The sequence below is a fragment of the Poecilia formosa genome, unplaced genomic scaffold (assembly GCF_000485575.1).
Source record: "Poecilia formosa unplaced genomic scaffold, Poecilia_formosa-5.1.2 Scaffold112, whole genome shotgun sequence".
NCBI lineage: Eukaryota > Metazoa > Chordata > Actinopteri > Cyprinodontiformes > Poeciliidae > Poecilia > Poecilia formosa.
The window spans coordinates 1604413-1621053 of NW_006800051.1; the positions used below are offsets into that span (position 1 = coordinate 1604413).

General features: G+C 40.9%; 2 protein-coding genes across 3 annotated transcripts; one reads left to right on the forward strand and one right to left on the reverse strand.

The window, feature by feature from the left end:
* Positions 1-843: 843 nt before the first annotated feature.
* Positions 844-9821, forward strand: LOC103143479 (uncharacterized). 2 transcript variants are annotated; one of them, XM_007560039.2, is made up of 3 exons: positions 844-1001; positions 2130-2264; positions 3223-9821. In XM_007560039.2, exons 2-3 carry the CDS (start codon positions 2148-2150, stop codon positions 9721-9723), a joined length of 6618 nt encoding a protein of 2205 aa, XP_007560101.1. In that variant the 5' UTR covers positions 844-1001; positions 2130-2147; the 3' UTR covers positions 9724-9821. The 2 variants fall into 2 exon arrangements, with proteins under 2 accessions (XP_007560101.1, XP_016530852.1); XM_016675366.1 differs by lacking the exon at positions 844-1001 and adding an exon at positions 1019-1171.
* Positions 9822-10541: 720 nt separating this feature from the next.
* apoea (apolipoprotein Ea) lies at positions 10542-15916 on the reverse strand. The gene is made up of 6 exons (XM_007560041.2): positions 15863-15916; positions 14729-14991; positions 14536-14590; positions 13267-13417; positions 11562-11849; positions 10542-10876 (listed from the first exon to the last, which is right to left on the reverse strand). Exons 3-6 carry the CDS (start codon positions 14576-14578, stop codon positions 10603-10605), a joined length of 756 nt encoding a protein of 251 aa, XP_007560103.1. The 5' UTR covers positions 14579-14590; positions 14729-14991; positions 15863-15916; the 3' UTR covers positions 10542-10602.
* Between the last annotated feature and the right edge of the window lie 725 nt (positions 15917-16641).

Sequence of the window (16641 nt, forward strand, 5' to 3'; positions counted from 1 at the left end):
TGGGTTTCCATGGTAACGTGGAGGAAATCCAGCCCAGTTCGCACAGCCACGTGTGAAACTTTCAAACTCTTTACCAAAACTCACAGTTAAATTATTTATGTTAATCATCCCTTCATTCATGGATCGAGTCACATGTTTGTTTGTTTTTGTAGTCAGCTGTTCGTTTTACAATGTAGTCTGACCCAGGAGGGGGAGGGGCCTGTCTGTTCTGCTCTGGTTGCCAGGTCTGCAGATTTTACACTTTTACAAACACAAACCCTATGTAGTGCTCTTTCAGGATCTTCAGTTACTGCACCAGGTGAGAGGAGTTAGTCATGTGACTTTCTCTGAAAGACTTCTGCAGTGAGTTTAAATAGAGTTGATTTAAAAATTAAAATAAAGTTTGAAGTAAAAAAAATAATATTTTACAGAAGCAAAACAGTTCACCTTCATATAAAAAGCATTTAATATTATTTAGATAAGGAACATTTCATTGAAATGTATTTTCAAAAAACTAAAAATAATCATTTGCAGCCATTTATTCTCAGTTTCTGACCAATAAAAAACTGACAGATTGATCAACTGATCAACTTTCTCCAATTTAGTATATACTAATTCTGTAATAAGCATTATCTGCTGTAGCTTAACCGTTTTGTAATATGTACTGACTGAATTGTTTCATATCCATTCCAGTTAACTCCATAGAATTAACTGGAATGGAAGTATATAAATAAACTGTATTGAATTAAGAAAAAATAATATAAAAGAAACATGAATTGTACAACAAAAATTTTATAACTTGAAATTCATTTTTTTATTCTATTTTTTACAGGGTATAAAACTGGACACTGGACGCAGCAACAATCTTCCCGTTTTGCGGATTTTCTTCTCAAGACCTGGCAACCCATGTGGAGTTCCTTCCCGCAGGAAACCTCTCTGTGCAGACCCACAGACACGCATGGATGCCGTCGTTGTTTTATCCTTATCTGGGGCCGTAAATGAGGAGAATCAGCCGGTGAGAGGTGAGAGGAAGCCTGCAGCCCGGTTCGGTCCGATTCAGCCCAGATCGGTTCGCGCCAGAGCCCGCCATGTTGCAGCTCTGTGGTCAGTCCGCGGGGTTTCACGGCGATTCAATGGAGAAAGCTCTGCAAACTGAGGGGTTACTCCCCCACTGTGACCACTGAGGCTAAAGGTGGTCAACTGATATTTTTAGTATTAATAACTTTCATATATATATATATATATATATATATATATATATATATATATATATATATATATATATATATATATATATATATATAATTTTATTTATTTATTTTTTTTCCAGATTTTATCCTAAAATTATTTGTCTTGGAATCATAACTTTCTCATTCATCTGATTACTTCAAGTAATTATGTACAGAAAAACCCAAATTATTCAGTTCTAGTCACAAAGTTTGTTTCTAAGACATTTATTTCTCAAAATACGTTAAAATAATAAAAAAGGGGATCTGTTCAGAAAAATCCTGGTTTAATTTACATGTATTTAAAAAACAATAAATTTTCCTACCCTTCTTAAGAATTAGAGGTAAAATCGTTATTTCCATTATTTAAAGTAGGGGAGCAACTTTTTGTATGTTTCCTGTGTTATTTTGATTATTTAAATTTGAGCTCCACGTCTTTAACATTGGAAGGCCTCTTTATCATCACCCTAATCTTTAACTCCCTCCACAGATTCTCAACCAGATTTAAGTCTGCACTCTTTGTATTAATTTCTGTTTTTAAAATGAAATTATCACTCTAAACATAAATTTGCCAGGGGTGTGAATACTTTTTGTGTAAATTCAGATTTCTTTTGCAGAAATTACAAAATGTTAAAAAAAAATTTGCAAAGTTGCAAACAGAAACCTGCAAAAATCTGCTCAACTGAGAAATATTTTATACTAACACTAATATTAATAACTTCAGTTTTCAGCTTTATTCATGACCTTTAACCCCTGTTTCAGGGGCTTCAGGTGTCTTCATCATGTTTTTGATTAAGATGCTCATCAAAAACAATTAATTAGAAATATTTAAATTCCCCTTTAAAGGAGCATTTAATGTCAAAATGAAGAAATCGCAGACTAAGATGCTCCGTACTGTTTTAACTTTCCTGTGATTATTTTTAGGAATATAATTTGGGAATCATGAAGGAAAGACGAGACGGTTCTGTGGTACCGGAGTTCGATATTGGGAGGAAACCGGAAGCGACGGGCGACCAGAACCTGCAGCCTGACTCCGGTTCTGCTCATAAAATCCTGGAGGTGAGGAATCAACTGGGTCCATCTGCGTCCCACGGAGTTCGGATCATTTATGTGATTAAAAGTCAACATAGTGTGCAAAGCGGAGGTGGGTAGAGTATCACCATTTCAACACATTTTTACTCCAGTTAAAGTAAAAAATATCCAAGAAATTACTTGAGTAAAAGGAAAAAAGTATTTGGTGAAAAGGCGACAAAAGTGCTGAGAAACTGATCAAAATAAAATCATGTCATCAGATGAACTGAAATGTAAATATTGGTGTTTTAAAAACCAAGATGACAACAATTCATATAAATGACAAAGAAACATTTTTCCAAATCAGTTTCTTTCGATATAAAAGTTGTGAAACTAACGAGAACTGCAGCTGTGTCTGGTGAATTTTTGGTTAAAACATGTTTGTTTTTCATTCAGTGAAGTTACTCGCAGTAATAGATTATCCAGAAATTTCACTCAAGTAAGAGTAGAAATACTTCATAATAAAGTAACTTCAGCAAAAGTAAAAACTACAGGATAGTAAAAATACTCCTAAGTAAATTTTGTCCAAAAAGTTACTCAAGTAAAAAGTATCCATTCAGGAAATGACTCAAGTTAAGAGTAAAAACATAGAAATCTGATCAAGTACCGAGTTACTCATCAAAACAATCATTTAATATTTAGAAATCATCATCAGACAGAACAAAATATAAAGTCAAGTGGAAATTTGGATTTCTTTCAATATAAAACTGATGAAAGTTTAATAAAAGCTGCAGTTTCTGTCTCTGGTGGATTTCTGGTTAAACATGTTTGTTTTTCACTCAGTGGGGAGAAATGCTTATAATGAAATTACTCAAGTAAAAGTAAAAACTACAGCGTAGTAAATATACTCCTAAAAGTAATTTTTTTCTAAAATGTTATTCAGGTAGTTTAACTAGTTACGACCCAACTCTGGTGAAAAGTTGAATCATCTTGCTTCTGTTTTCAGAGCGGAGAATCCGTGGATCAGAGGACGGATGCATCGGATCTGCAGAGCAGCGTCATGAGCCCAGGTCGAGTTTTTCCTCTGGATGAACTTCCTGCTTCACAAGGAGCAACAGGAGACACTTCCTGTCCCGAAACTCCAAACTCCGCCCATGGAGATCCGGTTTTCCTGGATCATCCTGGAGGAAAAGCTCCTCCCTGCGAACCCGAGACAGATTCCCAGCTTCTGGATCCGAAAAGTCAGCAGGAGAACATCTATGGCTCGGTTCTGCATCAGATGCTGCAGCAGCAGAAACACAAACATGGCAGGAGGTACAAGAAGAAGACGCTGATGAAGATGGCCAGGCTGCTGGTCATAGCCAAAGGCTGGGATCACCGGGAAAACCAGAGTCTGAGTCTGCAGGAAGAGATGGACCTAAAAGAGGAGATTTCCGTGTCCATACAGGGGAAAAAAGTTCCTGGGAATCCAGACACGTCCAGGAATCTTTCTGGAGAAATCAGGTCGGAGTCCAACAGTGAAGAAACAAAAATCCCACCAGAGAGACGCAGGAAAAAAGCTACTGAAGCTCCCAAAGCTGCTGGGGAGAAAACGGATGAAACTCCTGGAGGATCGGGATCAGATTTTACTCTGAAGAACAAAGAGGAAAAACCAAAAACCAAAAAGGATCCTGAGCTCAAACTCAGGAAGAAAGCCGGTCGGAAAAGGATCGGAGAACCAGAGAGTCTGTCCGTCTCACCTGGAGGAAAACAGAGGAGGAAAAGGGATCCTGTGGCTCAGATCCAGATCACTCCGACTGCTTCTGAGGCGAACGGAGGTTTGTCAGGGTTTGCCGGGAATACTGCTGCACAGGAAACTGAACCTCAGGAGAGCAAGAGGAAACCCAGGAAGAGCAGAAATCCGTCTGCCGAGCGGCTCCCAACAGGAGGCGATCCTCTGCCGGAGGAAAACCGAACCAAACCGGAGGAAGAAGCATCATCTCTGGATCTGTTTCCCAAATTACAACTGGAAAAACGAGGAGCTAAAACAAACAAAATGTCCATCTGGGATCAACTTCCGTCTGCTGAAATGTCAAACATCCAGAATGAAACCGGAAAAAAACGCACCAAAACCGTTCCTGCTGAAGAGGAAACGATGCACTGGGATGAGAGGCGAGGAACGTTCAGTCAGAAGCTGGACGAAGATCCGATCCGGAGCTGGAAAAAACCAAAAGGTCAAAGTCGGAAGAAAAAAATACGGCAGCAAACCTTAAACTTCCAGAGTAAGACCCAACCAGTTTGGGAAGCTCCAATAAGCCGGCTGGATTTTTCTCCCACTAACGCAACGCCAGCAAATCCTTCCACGCAAAATCAAGAGTTTACCAACTGGGATGAATCAGATGAAGCCTGGAAATTTGGGAAAATCAGGAGATCCTGCACTTTGGGAACCAAAACAAGCTCAGCCGCTGACGAATGGTTGAGCCAATACCTGAAAGGTTCCCGAAGGAAAGCTTCCTGTAAGGCCAGCAACATCCCCGAGTTAATGGGAAAAGATGAGCTGGAAAACGGGACAAAATTCAAACAAACCAAGAGAGGTCAGAAAAAATCCACTGGACCGTCCGCCAACGGTGAAACTGCTCCTGGCAATGTGAAACGAAAAGGGAAAAAAGCAAAACAAGAGTCGGCAGTAGAGTTAAACAAAGACAGACTGGGTTTTCCAACTCTTCCTGCTTCCAATTCGGTTTCAAACCGGCAGGAAGAGGAGAGAATGAGGAGGAAGAGGACCGTAAGGAGGAAAACGGGACCAAAAAGAAGACGAGCACTAAACATAAAAACTGGAACAAAAATCCTGGAATCTGAAGTAAAACATCCAAATGAAGGAGATCCAGGAAGCCCTGAGGATGGAAAACCATCAAGCGTGAGGCGTGGAAGACGGAAAAATGTTTTTACAACCAAGAAGGAAGACCATGAGACGGAAAAATCCCAGCTGATGTCTTCATTTCAGGATAAAAGCAACACGACAGAAAACGGAGTGAATCCAGAAACAAAAGGAAAAATTAATCTGCTCCAAATCGAAGGAACTTCTCTGAAAGACGGTTCTCTGGAGGTTAAGTCCAAGGCGGCGCCTAGAAAAATGAAAAGGAGCCCAAAAAAGAGGCGGATATTAAAGAAACACTCAATAATAAAACCAAAAGTCCTGGAATCTGATGAAAAACATCCAGATAAAGTAGATCTAGGAACTCCTGAGGAAGGAAAAACATCAATTCAAGATAGAAGCAGTGAAACTGGAGCAACTCCAGAAACAAATGTAATGAGTTTGCTCCAGACTGAAGGAACAGCTGGTCTGACAGATGGTTCTCTGGAGGTGAGGACTGTAAGATGGAAAGCAGGACCAAAAAAGAGGCAAAATTTAAAGAAAAACTCAATTTCAGAACCAAAAATCCTGGAATCTGATGAAAAACATCCAGATGAAGGAGACCCAGGAAGTCCTGAAGATGGAAAACCATCCTCAGGTGTGAGGCGCGGAAGAACGAAAAACGTTCTTCCAATCAGAATAGAAGATGAAATTTCCAACATCATTGACATACTGGAAGCTGATAAAGAGACTGAGAAGGAGAAATTTCAGGTGATGACTTCTGAACTCACAGAACCAAATCAGATCAGTCTGCTCCGGATCGAAGGAATTTCTGATCCGAAAGATGATTTCCTGGAGACCAAGTCCAAGATGGCACCCAGAAAAATGAAAAGGGGACGAAAAAAGAGGCGGATGTTAAGAAAACGTTCGGCAACTGGACCAAAAGTCCTGGAATCAGAAGAAAAACAGCCACAAGAAGGACATCCAGGAACTCCTGATGGCGGAAAATCATCAATTCAGGATGAAAGAGGCTTAATGGATTCTACAAGTCAAACTGGAGTGACTCCAAATCAGATTAATCCGCTCCAGATCAAAGAAAAGTTTGATCTGAAAGATGATTCTCTGGACATTAAGTCCAAGACGGCGCCCAGGAAAATGAAAACAAGACCAAAAAAGAGGCGGACCTTGAGAAAACGTTCTGCAACTGGAACAAAAATGTTGGAATCTGATGGAAAACATCCAGATGAGGGAAATGCTAAGCATGGAAAACCATCAAGCGTGAAGCACAGAAGAAAGAAAAGTGTTCTTCCAATCAAAATGGAAGATGAAGCTCCCAGTGTGATGGGGATGGAAGAGTCTGGGAAGGAGATGTCCCAGATGATGTTTACATTTCAGGCCAAAAGCAACACGACAGAATCAGGAAGTGAAACCAGACCGACTCCAGACATTCAAGGAAAGATGAATCTGCTCCAGACTGAAGGAACGTCTGATCTGAACGATGATTTCCAGGAGATGGTGCCAACAAAAAGGAGAAGGGGACCAAAAACGAGCCGGATGTTAAGAAAACGTCCTGTAACTGAACCAAACATTCTGGGATCTGAACATCCAAAGAAAGGAGCACCAGGAACTCCTGAGGACGGAAAACCATCAAATCAGGATAGAAACAGCTCAATGGGGTCAGGAGGTCAAACCAGAGCGACCCCAGAACCAGATCGGATAATTCTGCTGCAGATCGAAGGAACGTCTGGTCTGAAAGATGATTCTCTGAACGTTAAGTCAAAGATGGCGCCCAGGAAAATGAAAAAGGGACGAAAAAAGAGGCGGATATTAAGAAAGCGTTCTACAACTAGAGCTAAAATCCTGGATTCTGATGAAAAACCAGAAGAAGATTATCCTGGAGCTAGTGAGGATGGAAAACCATCAATTCATGATGAACACAGTCCAGAGGATTCAGGAGGTCACACCGGAGCGACTCCAGAACCAGATCGGATCGAAGGAACATCTGCTCGGAAAGAGGATTTCCTGGGAGAGAAGACCGTAAGAAGGAAATCAGGACCAAAAAGGAAACGAGTGTTAAAGAAAAACCTGAAAGCAGAACTTAAAATACTGGAATCTGAAGAAAGACATCCAGATCCAGGAAGTCCTGAGGATGGAAAACCATCAAGTGTGAGGAGCAGAAGAAAGACAAATGACTTTACAATCAAGATGGAAGAGGAACCAATTTTCATTGAGATGGGAGCTAATAAAGAGTCAAAGATGGAGAAATCCCAGCTGATGTTTTCATTTCAGGATAAAAGCAACACAACTGAATCAGGAAGTGAAACCAGAGCGACTCCAGAAGTACAAGGAAAGATGAGCCTGCTTCAGACTGAAGGAGTACCAACCGATCCCAAAGATGATTCTGGCAAAGTTTTCCCCATGGTACAAGGACAAATACAATCATTTCAGAAAGACTCAGCAAGACCTAAAATCCAGGAATCTGGTGATCATCCATATGAAAGGGATGCAGGAGCTTCTGAAGATGGAAGAATGTCCGAAACGTCCAACATGGGACACGGAAGAAAGACAAATGTCTTTACAATCAAGTTGGAAAATGGAGCTTCTGATAAAGAGCCTGAGGCGGAGAAACCGTTTCAGGAATCTGCTTCATCAACATCTCCAGGAAAAACCAGGCAGAAGAGACGGCGGAGGAGCAGAACACACTGGTCTGGACATAGAAAAGCAAAGAAACCTCGGGTCTGCTCATTCTGGGATGTTCCGGCTGTCTCCAGTTCCTGTGACCAAACCTTCAACATCCAACAAGAAAATCAGGAGAATCGGATGACAACAAACGCTCCGTCCGGATCTGAGATTTCTCATCACCTCCAGAAGAAAAACAAAAGCCTCCAGTGCTCTTTCTGTTTGCGCTCTTTTCGCCACATCTCAGCGCTGACGCTCCATAAACGGCTTCACACGGGCCGGAAACCGTACGGATGCTCCGTCTGCGCCAAGAGCTTCTCCACGCTCCCTGAACTGAAGCTGCATTCAAAGCTCCACAGGGGGCCGCCAGCCACTCACTGCCCGATCTGCGAAGAAACATTCAGAGACAAAACCGAACTCATCCGTCACCTCAAGGTCCATCTGGCCGAGGTGGAGGGACTCCAGACAGAACCGGGAAGAAGCAGACGATCCCGCTTGGCTTCCGGCCAGGAGGAAACCTTCAGGTGTCCGGTTTGCTCCAGGGAGTTCACCAAGAAATCTGCATTTGAAAACCACAGACGGATTCATGACAGGAAAGCCTTCAGAAATCCAAGAAGGATCCATGGATTCCACGTCTCCAAAGCCGGCGATACAACAGTCGTCACTCCAGTGTTTTTTAAATGTCCGATCTGCCGGCAGATCCATCGCCGCTGGTGCCACTACGTTCTGCATTTACATTCCCACACGATGGGAAAACCTCACCACTGTTACGTCTGTAGGCAGGAGTACAGCCGGGCGGCCGGAAGCAGACGGCACTGCTCAGTCTGCTGCAGAGCCAGCGGAGAAGAGGCGGCTTGTCGAGGTTCCCTGGAGGACATCTGGAAGGAGACAGGAGACTCAGTGAGTCCAAGAAAAATATCGGCAATTCCTGAAGAAGAAGGCAACGGGAAGGCGTTTATTCCTCCACCCTCGTCTGGTGGCTCAAGCCCGTCTGTGATTGAAGACTTTGATGTTGATGTTTCTCCTCTGAACTTTGGTTTCTCCCATCCAACATTCAGTCCTGAGCCTCCCAGACTCAGCCTGCAATCCTGGTGTGGTCGCTTTGGAAACAAACGGCGGCCACATCGGCGAGCTTTCCGCTGCAGCCGCTGCGAGCTGGAGTTCCACTTTCTGGGATCATACATGGATCACCTGCAGGAACACGCACCCAAAACGCCAAATGCTTGTCTCTCCTGCAATAAACCACGGCTGGAGCCTCGAGTCAGGCAGCCGGATGGTTTGAAATGCAGCACATGTGGGAAGCTCTTCTCCACTTCGAGGAATCTGCGGAAGCACAAGCTGCTCCATAAAGCGGCCCACTCCCACATCTGTCTGCCATGCGGCCGCTCCTTTCCCGGCCACTCCGCCCTGGAGGCTCACCTAGAAGCTCATCGGCGGCGGCTGAGTGTGCCGCGGCCAGCGCGCGTTGAGGAGCCCTTCCTGTTTCCCTACCCCTGCAGGAAATGCTCCGCCAGGTTCTCCAGCACCGATCTGCTGGAGGCCCATCAGGTGTGCCACTCCTTCGCAGGGAGGAAGCCGGAAAGTCCTCCAGAGAGCATCCTGTCCTTCATTCCTAACCCGCAAACGGTTGCCGTCTCTTCACCTGGGCCGAAACGGTGGCTGCTGGTGAGCAACAGGAAGGACCTGTTCAGGTATCCTCATCCAGACCACCTCTACGTCGTTCCCGCCGCCTCCTCAGAGACGCCCACCGTCGTTTCGGAGACGCCTGACATCGGTTTGGACCTGGAGTCGGGAGCCAACCCAACCTCAGCGGAACTTCAGCTCCAGCTTCTGGTGAAATCTTTAATTCCTGAAAAACGTCTGACGACGAGCGACAGCAGCGACTCTGAGGACGAACCGACGGTGCTTCGGCAAAACTGTGCAATCTGTATGCAAACCTTCACTGACGTCGCGACTCTACATGAGCATTACCGCAACCACGCCAGAGGAATGTGATGGACCGGAACCAGAACCAGAGAAAGGGAATCCTGAACTTTTGGCTGTGCAGCAACAGACATGTTCGTTTGTTCTTTTAAAATGAAAAAGTTAAAAAACAAACATGTTTTTGTCTCTGTGAAAAAGTTTTTCACCACGACGTTTTCTTTAGCTTTTTACTTTTAAACATTTGTTTAAAAGTAAAAAGACTTTGATGTTGATATCAATCTGCAGTGTTTGATCTTTAAATATTTTATTTTATAGTTTTAGAACCATTTTTTAATTTTATTTCATTTTAAGCTTTAGATACTTGGTGTAACTTTATTTTGTAATTTGTAGTTATTGATGTTTCTTCTAAATTCCTTTTTTTCAGTTCATTTTTTACATTGAATAAGAAATGGAGAATATTCTACTTTTATTTCACATTTATTTTGTTTTTTAATGGATTTGTTTTATATTTGCCAGTTATTTTAATTTTATTTTTTACATTGTATTTTTCATGTAATTCTCACATTTTACATTTTTTGTCACTTTTTCAAACAGGTTCTGTTTTGTCATATTTTATAAAAGATAGTTGTGTTCATCCATGTGCAGTGCTTAGTTTATTTTTATAATATAAATATATTTTTTAAACTACTGCTGTTTGTGGAGAAGTTTTGGTGATGGGGAAATATATATTTTTGTATAAATTAACCTTTTTGACATGTGAGTTGCTGATTGAGTTCTGGAAAAATGCAAATAAAATGTAAATCTTTCTCAGTAAAAACAGACTCGTGATGGTTTGGAGTTTTTCTTCTGAGCTTTTATTTGTGATGATTGTTGTGTTGAGGAGACAAACATCTGGTGTGTAACTGGTTTTATTGGTGAATTCTGTCACGTGAACTGGTTTCAGATCCCAGTTTACATGCTTTCTCTGATCATGGTGACAAACGGCTCGAACCAGTTGCGCAGCTCCGCCATCTTGGCGCCCAGAGCGGAGCGCAGGTCCTCGCCGGCGGTCTGGACCTGGTCCCTCACGCTGTCCACCTGCGTCTTCAGCAGCTCGTTCAGGGTGGTGATCTTGGCCTCGGCGTTGTCCCGTACCTGAGCGAAGTACGGGTCCAGTCTGGTCTTCATGCTCTCCACGTTGTCCGAGGCGCGGCTCTGCAGCTCCTCGATGTAGTCGGAAACGTGTCTGCGGTGGAAAACAGACGGTTTTATGTGGATCAACAAACATCTGATTGAAAATGTTCCGCTGGCAGCAGGCGAGTCTGAAGGACGTTCATTTACTCTAAATGTCAAAAATCTCTTAATTCCTCTGTGTTTTTCAAAACCTGGTTAAAATCCTTTTATTTTGTGGTCTTCATTGTTTCATTGTTGGTTCTTCAGGCTTTTCAAAGATGCAAATGTGGCAAAAATCTGTTAGTTTAAACCTCCAACTGAAAATAATGTTTTATTTTTACCAAAAAAAGTCTAGCTTGATTAAAGATTTTTAACTTTGAGTTATAAACTATGGAGCTAAATTGGGGCCATAAATTTTGTTCAAAAGAAGAAAACATTAAAACCGAGTACAAGATTTGAAACTGAAAAGTAGTTGGAACATTTTTTTCAGTTTCAAAATGTTTTTCAATTTAATTTTTTAACAAACTTTATGGCCCCAATTTAGCTCCATAATTAACATCCCATTTGATTCTCTATTTCTAGAGAATCCACCCAAAGTAAGGAGAATAAACTCTCTAAAGTTCAGTGAATACATGAAATATGTAAGGATTTTCTGGGTGAAACTATTTGAATTTTTCTTCTCCTGCCTGTAAAAGTTCATTTATGACCTAAAATTCGTGAGGTTTTCGCTGCTGCCGCCTGTCCAGCCCGTCACTCACCTCTGGATCTCCTGGGTGTCCTTCTGGAGGCGTTTCTTCAGCTTCCGGGTGTAGGTGGACACTCGGGACTTGACGTCATCGGCGTTCTGCTCCATCATGGTCTGGAGCTCCTGCAGGTAGTTCTCCATCTGGCCGCGGGCGTCGGTCATGTGTCCACGCAGTCTGTCCACCAGCAGCTGCAGGTCTTTCCTGAAGCGCTCTGCAGCCTCCTGGGTGTAGGGGGCCAGCTTGGTCTGCAGGTCGTCCCGGTACAAGGCCAGCTCCGACATGCTGTCCTGGATCAGGGTGCTGTTCAGGAGTCAGATCATTTACTTCTCAAAAACAGTGAAACACTTTTGGAATCAGGGATTGTGTATGTTTTGCACAGTGTGAGCAGAAAGAGGCAGATCTGACTCCTAACTCAGCTGACTGAACAGGCCGAACAGAAGACTCTGTGCTCACACAAGGAGTTAGAAACATCACTGAATCTAACAGCAGCTGGTAAATTATTGCATCAAAGTATGGAGGACTGGACCTGGCAAAATAAAAAAATTAATACAAAGAGGTACGACCAGCTCAGAAAAGGTCTAAACATTGTAATATTATGAAATAAGTATAATTGCATAACAATAAGAGCCTGGTTCTCAGAGCTTGGTTTCTTACCTACTGGTTATTTATCAGGACTGTTGGGCTTCAACCGACCTCAAAATCCAATATGGCTGCCAGAAGCATAAAATGTTCTGATATTTCCAATAGTTCATTTATTTACACTTCTGTCAATCTTTTTTTATTCTAATTCTTTTCACTAAATTTACTCCATTTTTTGTTGTTTCACTGCATACAATGCTATTAGTGGATTTTTGTTGCTAACTGCTGTTAGCTTTGACTGAGCAAACAATAAGCAAATTTCAGAGGTTTTCTAACTTGCAACAGGTTTGGTTGGAATTTGTTATTCTAAAAATCTAAATTATAGACATGTAAACAAAGTGAGTCTTACACACAGTTCAAAATATCAGCAGCCAGAAGTAATAGTAATTGTGCTTTTTGTTGCTGAAATGCAAAAAAAAGGTTTATTCAACAAACTAAAGTTTTGGGTCTTGTGGGTATAGAACAAACTGTTACATTACAGTTTTGAGAGTTTTAAAATATTTCTTCTGACTGCATTTAGGTGCTAGTAGCACCTGGTCAGAAACAAAACTGGCCAAAGAAACAAACGCAGAATCTGAAAAGTAAATATAGATTGAAATGAACATGAATTAAATTTAGTTAAAAGACTCAACATTAAAGTTAGTTTATTTATTGAAAAGTAAAATCAAATAAATATAATACATGACCTAAAGTATTAAATTTTAACCTCTAATAAAAATTGTTATTCTTGTAGCTTTTTCTTAGCTATTCTGAGTATTTTATGTCAGTTTATCAGTTATTTAATCTTTGCCATTTGTTTAGTGGAGTTCTGATTTTTTCCTGTTTTTCCTTCGTAACGTTCCCAAAGTGGGGGCCGGGACCCGGAGTGGGGAGACCGGACACCAAGTGTGTGGTTGCAAAATGATTTTCAGAGTCACAGTGATGTGACCCTGAGGAGTATGGAGGGACACGATCAAATAAATCACATTAAATAATGAACTGCACATTTTAAGAATCAAACGTGACCCGGAACCATGTGCAACCTTTACCTCCCTGGGCCTGAACAAAGATCTTCAGTTGGAACAGGCTGATCACTCACTCGAGCTCTCGGCTGATCTGGGAGCTCCTGATGTCCTTCACCACTCCATCAGCCCTCGAATTCAGCTCTGTGATGTAATCATTGAACTTTTCCACCGTCACCTCCCACGTGCCCTGCCAGTCGTCCTGGAGAACGCTTCGTGCACGGGATCCTGGAGTGGACAAAGAAGAAACTTAATCTGCCACCTTTTAACGCCTTATTGCCTGAATTTATATCCAATTGTACAAAAAAAAAAATCATTCAGATGGTAAATTACTTAGAGATTATAAATGTGAACATTGCACCTACCATTATTGTAAATTTAAGTATGTTGCTAATTAGTGACACCAGGCTCTTAAGGAACGAAATGCTGTTTGATCTTATTTTATTGATGCTTCTGTTGCTCAAGGAAGCCTTTAAAATTGAGTCAGAATGTATATTTTTGAACAACCTTTGCTTTTGAATTATTACAGTGTTTTAAATAGCAACGCTGGGCGGATCGATCCAAAATATCGATAATATCGACGCCAAGTTATCAGTATCGGATTGATATTAACATGGTAAAATCAATACTTTAGTTTCAGATTCCCTCTTTAAAGATTGTCTTATTTTTGTTTTGTAGTTTCTCGAACCAACCCAAAGACTTTGTTATGATTTGCTGTAAAAACTTTTGCTGTTTGTTTTTGGGGAAAAAATGCACACAAATTTTTTTACTGTTCTGCTCTTTCTGCCTATTGTTAATATGATTTTAAAGTATTAACTGTGTCTAAAGTCTGTCCTAGATTTTAACAAAGTAATTCATTCATTGCCAGTTATTTGATTAAATCTTGAATTAATGGGGTTTTTCAATAATCTTAGGTGAAAAATCCCCTAAAAATTCAGACTCGGAAGAACTTTTAGTCTGTTTTCACATCGACTATAAGAAACTCTTACATTTTTAAAGGAGCTGCATGTAGAAACTTGATATTCATGTGATTCATTAACAGCTATAAAACTTTTAGTATAAACAGCACAATTATTTTGAATCTATGTGACTTTATTAATGCAGACATGTTTCTCTTAAAGCCCGAAAATCATAAAAATTTAAAAGGAACAGTTTTCAGAAAATGCATCAAATCTACCAAAAAATAAATAAAAATTGTGATTTTTCTGTTTGAGATTTTTTAATAGCCTTCAAACGACTATTCTTCTTTTCAGGAAATACTAACCTGACCTGAACCAGATGAAAGTGATGGTTCCCACTTTTTAACCCCAAACATTTTTAATTTCCCAGAGGAAAACCAAACTCACCTGAGATGACTGCAAGAGCGAGGATAACTGCAAACACCCTCATGATGACCAGAAGCTGGAAAATTGAGCGACACGAAAAGAGATTTTGGGAAAAATGTATGACAGATTAAACTTCTGTGAGGTAACACCAGAATCCCTCCTATGTTAACCAAAGTTTGAATCTTCCTGCAGGAATGAAAAGGCTTCGTCTCACCTCAGATGCCTGATTTGATCTGTGACGTCTGTGAGGCCGAACCAATCCTTCTCTGAGTATTTATACAGATTAGGTGGCACCGATGAGATCCAATAAATGTCTGGAAGATTTCTGACCTGCGTCCGAAGTTCCCAGCACGGACTGTGCTGTTGTCACCTTTTATTGCTGTGTTTGTTGTTTTGGCTCCACGTTGCACTCTGAACATGCAGCCGGGTCAGAACCATGAAGGAACTCTTCGAACCTCGCTCAGCACCAGCTGGTTCCTAAACAAAATGAAATTCCTTCTTCTTCATTTATACCGTCTTTGATTTGTGACTGAAGCTTCACATTCTGACAGAAAACTCTGTATTTTACAGCTGATTGACAGCACAGCAGGGAAAAGGTCAAAGGTCATTTCTATATCACATCATGGATTTGACATAACAGCTGCAGACTTCATTTATAAAACTTTTATTAGGTGGCTAATGATTATTGCACTGATAATTTATGATTAACCCTGTTGATGATTAAAAATAAACAGATATGATGAAATGTAATCATGTAGAAACACCAGAAAGCCATAAATTGCAATTTTGTATGAAGCAGATCAAAACACACAAAGACAAAATAATTGAATTAACCTTTTTCTGAGATTAGGGAGTTTCTGTTAATGAACCAAAAGCCCTGTGGTCACTGAAATAACTTGAAATGGTAAAAAAAAAAAAAAACCTGAAGATTTACAGATAATTAATCAATAAAAATCAGACAATGGCACTTTGACCTTAAACTAATAAATAATATTTGTAACTATCGTCACTTTCGCATCAAGCTGCTTGGAGTTGGTCTGATAGTTTTTACCTGTAAGTCGGTCAAATGGCTCAACTTATCCCAATGTTACCATTTTAACTTTATTTGTGCCTACAGGTAATAAAATACTACACCTGTATGTTCAGTTTATGACCTCGTGTCGTAAGTCATACATACCACAACTGATATATGAAACAAACTTAAAAATGTCTTCTATGGTCTAAACGCCATTCAAATGAAAGCTATGATAGACCAGATTCACTGTTAAAAGTGGAAACGTTATAAAACAACTATTATTTTATAAAAGTTGAAATAAAAGTCTAACAACGTTACCAATGTGGTTCCTACCTTCAAATGATGCCTTGCTTCTGACTATTTGGTCACATGATCAATGTTTTTTTTAACCGTTTCCTAGCAACAATGGGTGGCGAATGTTGTCAAGACAACATAACTGACAGCAAACTAAAGTCGCACAAGTCAATCTGATTTTACTTAGTTACAAAGGAAATTGATTAAATTTAGCCCTTAAAAATGCATAATGCAGTATTGGCACTGAGATCGTTTATTTTATTGAAAGAATATCAGACATTATAATAAATTAAACATTTTAACATTTGAATACCAAGCTGATATCAATCTCAGATGTGAAGCTGATCTAATACAATAAATCCATTCAGTCCACCTTTTTCTGACTCTGTGCCCAGTCCTCCCACAGAGACGCCAGGTCGTCCTGCAGGCTGTCTGAAGCCTTATTCAGCTTCTCCCGTCTTCGACTACGTGGAACAATTTTCTTATTCAGGTCATAGGTAGTGTGGGTAAGTTTGGCCTCAAAGCGGACAACCAGGGAGAACAAGGTCACCCTAAAGTTTTGAAGACTGTCATACACCTTCTTCTTCAGGTTGGGATAATGTTGGTGGTCAAGGCGGTATCTGCGGTCATGGAGATGGTGACCAAATAGTTTGTACCAAAGATTATGAAGATAACGACGACGGTGATGATGGTGGTCATGAGGGCCTTTGCAGTCATGGGGGCCTTTGCAGTCGTGAGGGCCTTTGCAGTCATGGGGGCCTTTGCAGTCGTGGGGGCCTTTGCAGTCATGAAGGCCTTTGTGACCATGATTATGGTCA

Bases quoted from the DNA above. Each gene is read 5' to 3' on its own strand.
- apoea (XM_007560041.2), bottom strand. From the start codon at position 14,578: ATGAGGGTGTTTGCAGTTATCCTCGCTCTTGCAGTCATCTCAG. The intron at 13,418-14,535 runs GTGAGTTTGGTT...TGTCCACTCCAG, and splicing joins CGCTCTTGCAGTCATCTCAG to GATCCCGTGCACGAAGCGTT. The intron at 10,877-11,561 runs GTGAGTGACGGG...TTTCCACCGCAG, and splicing joins GACACCCAGGAGATCCAGAG to ACACGTTTCCGACTACATCG.
- LOC103143479 (XM_007560039.2), top strand. From the start codon at position 2,148: ATGAAGGAAAGACGAGACGGTTCTGTGGTACCGGAGTTCGATATTGGG. The intron at 2,265-3,222 runs GTGAGGAATCAA...TTCTGTTTTCAG, and splicing joins CTGCTCATAAAATCCTGGAG to AGCGGAGAATCCGTGGATCA.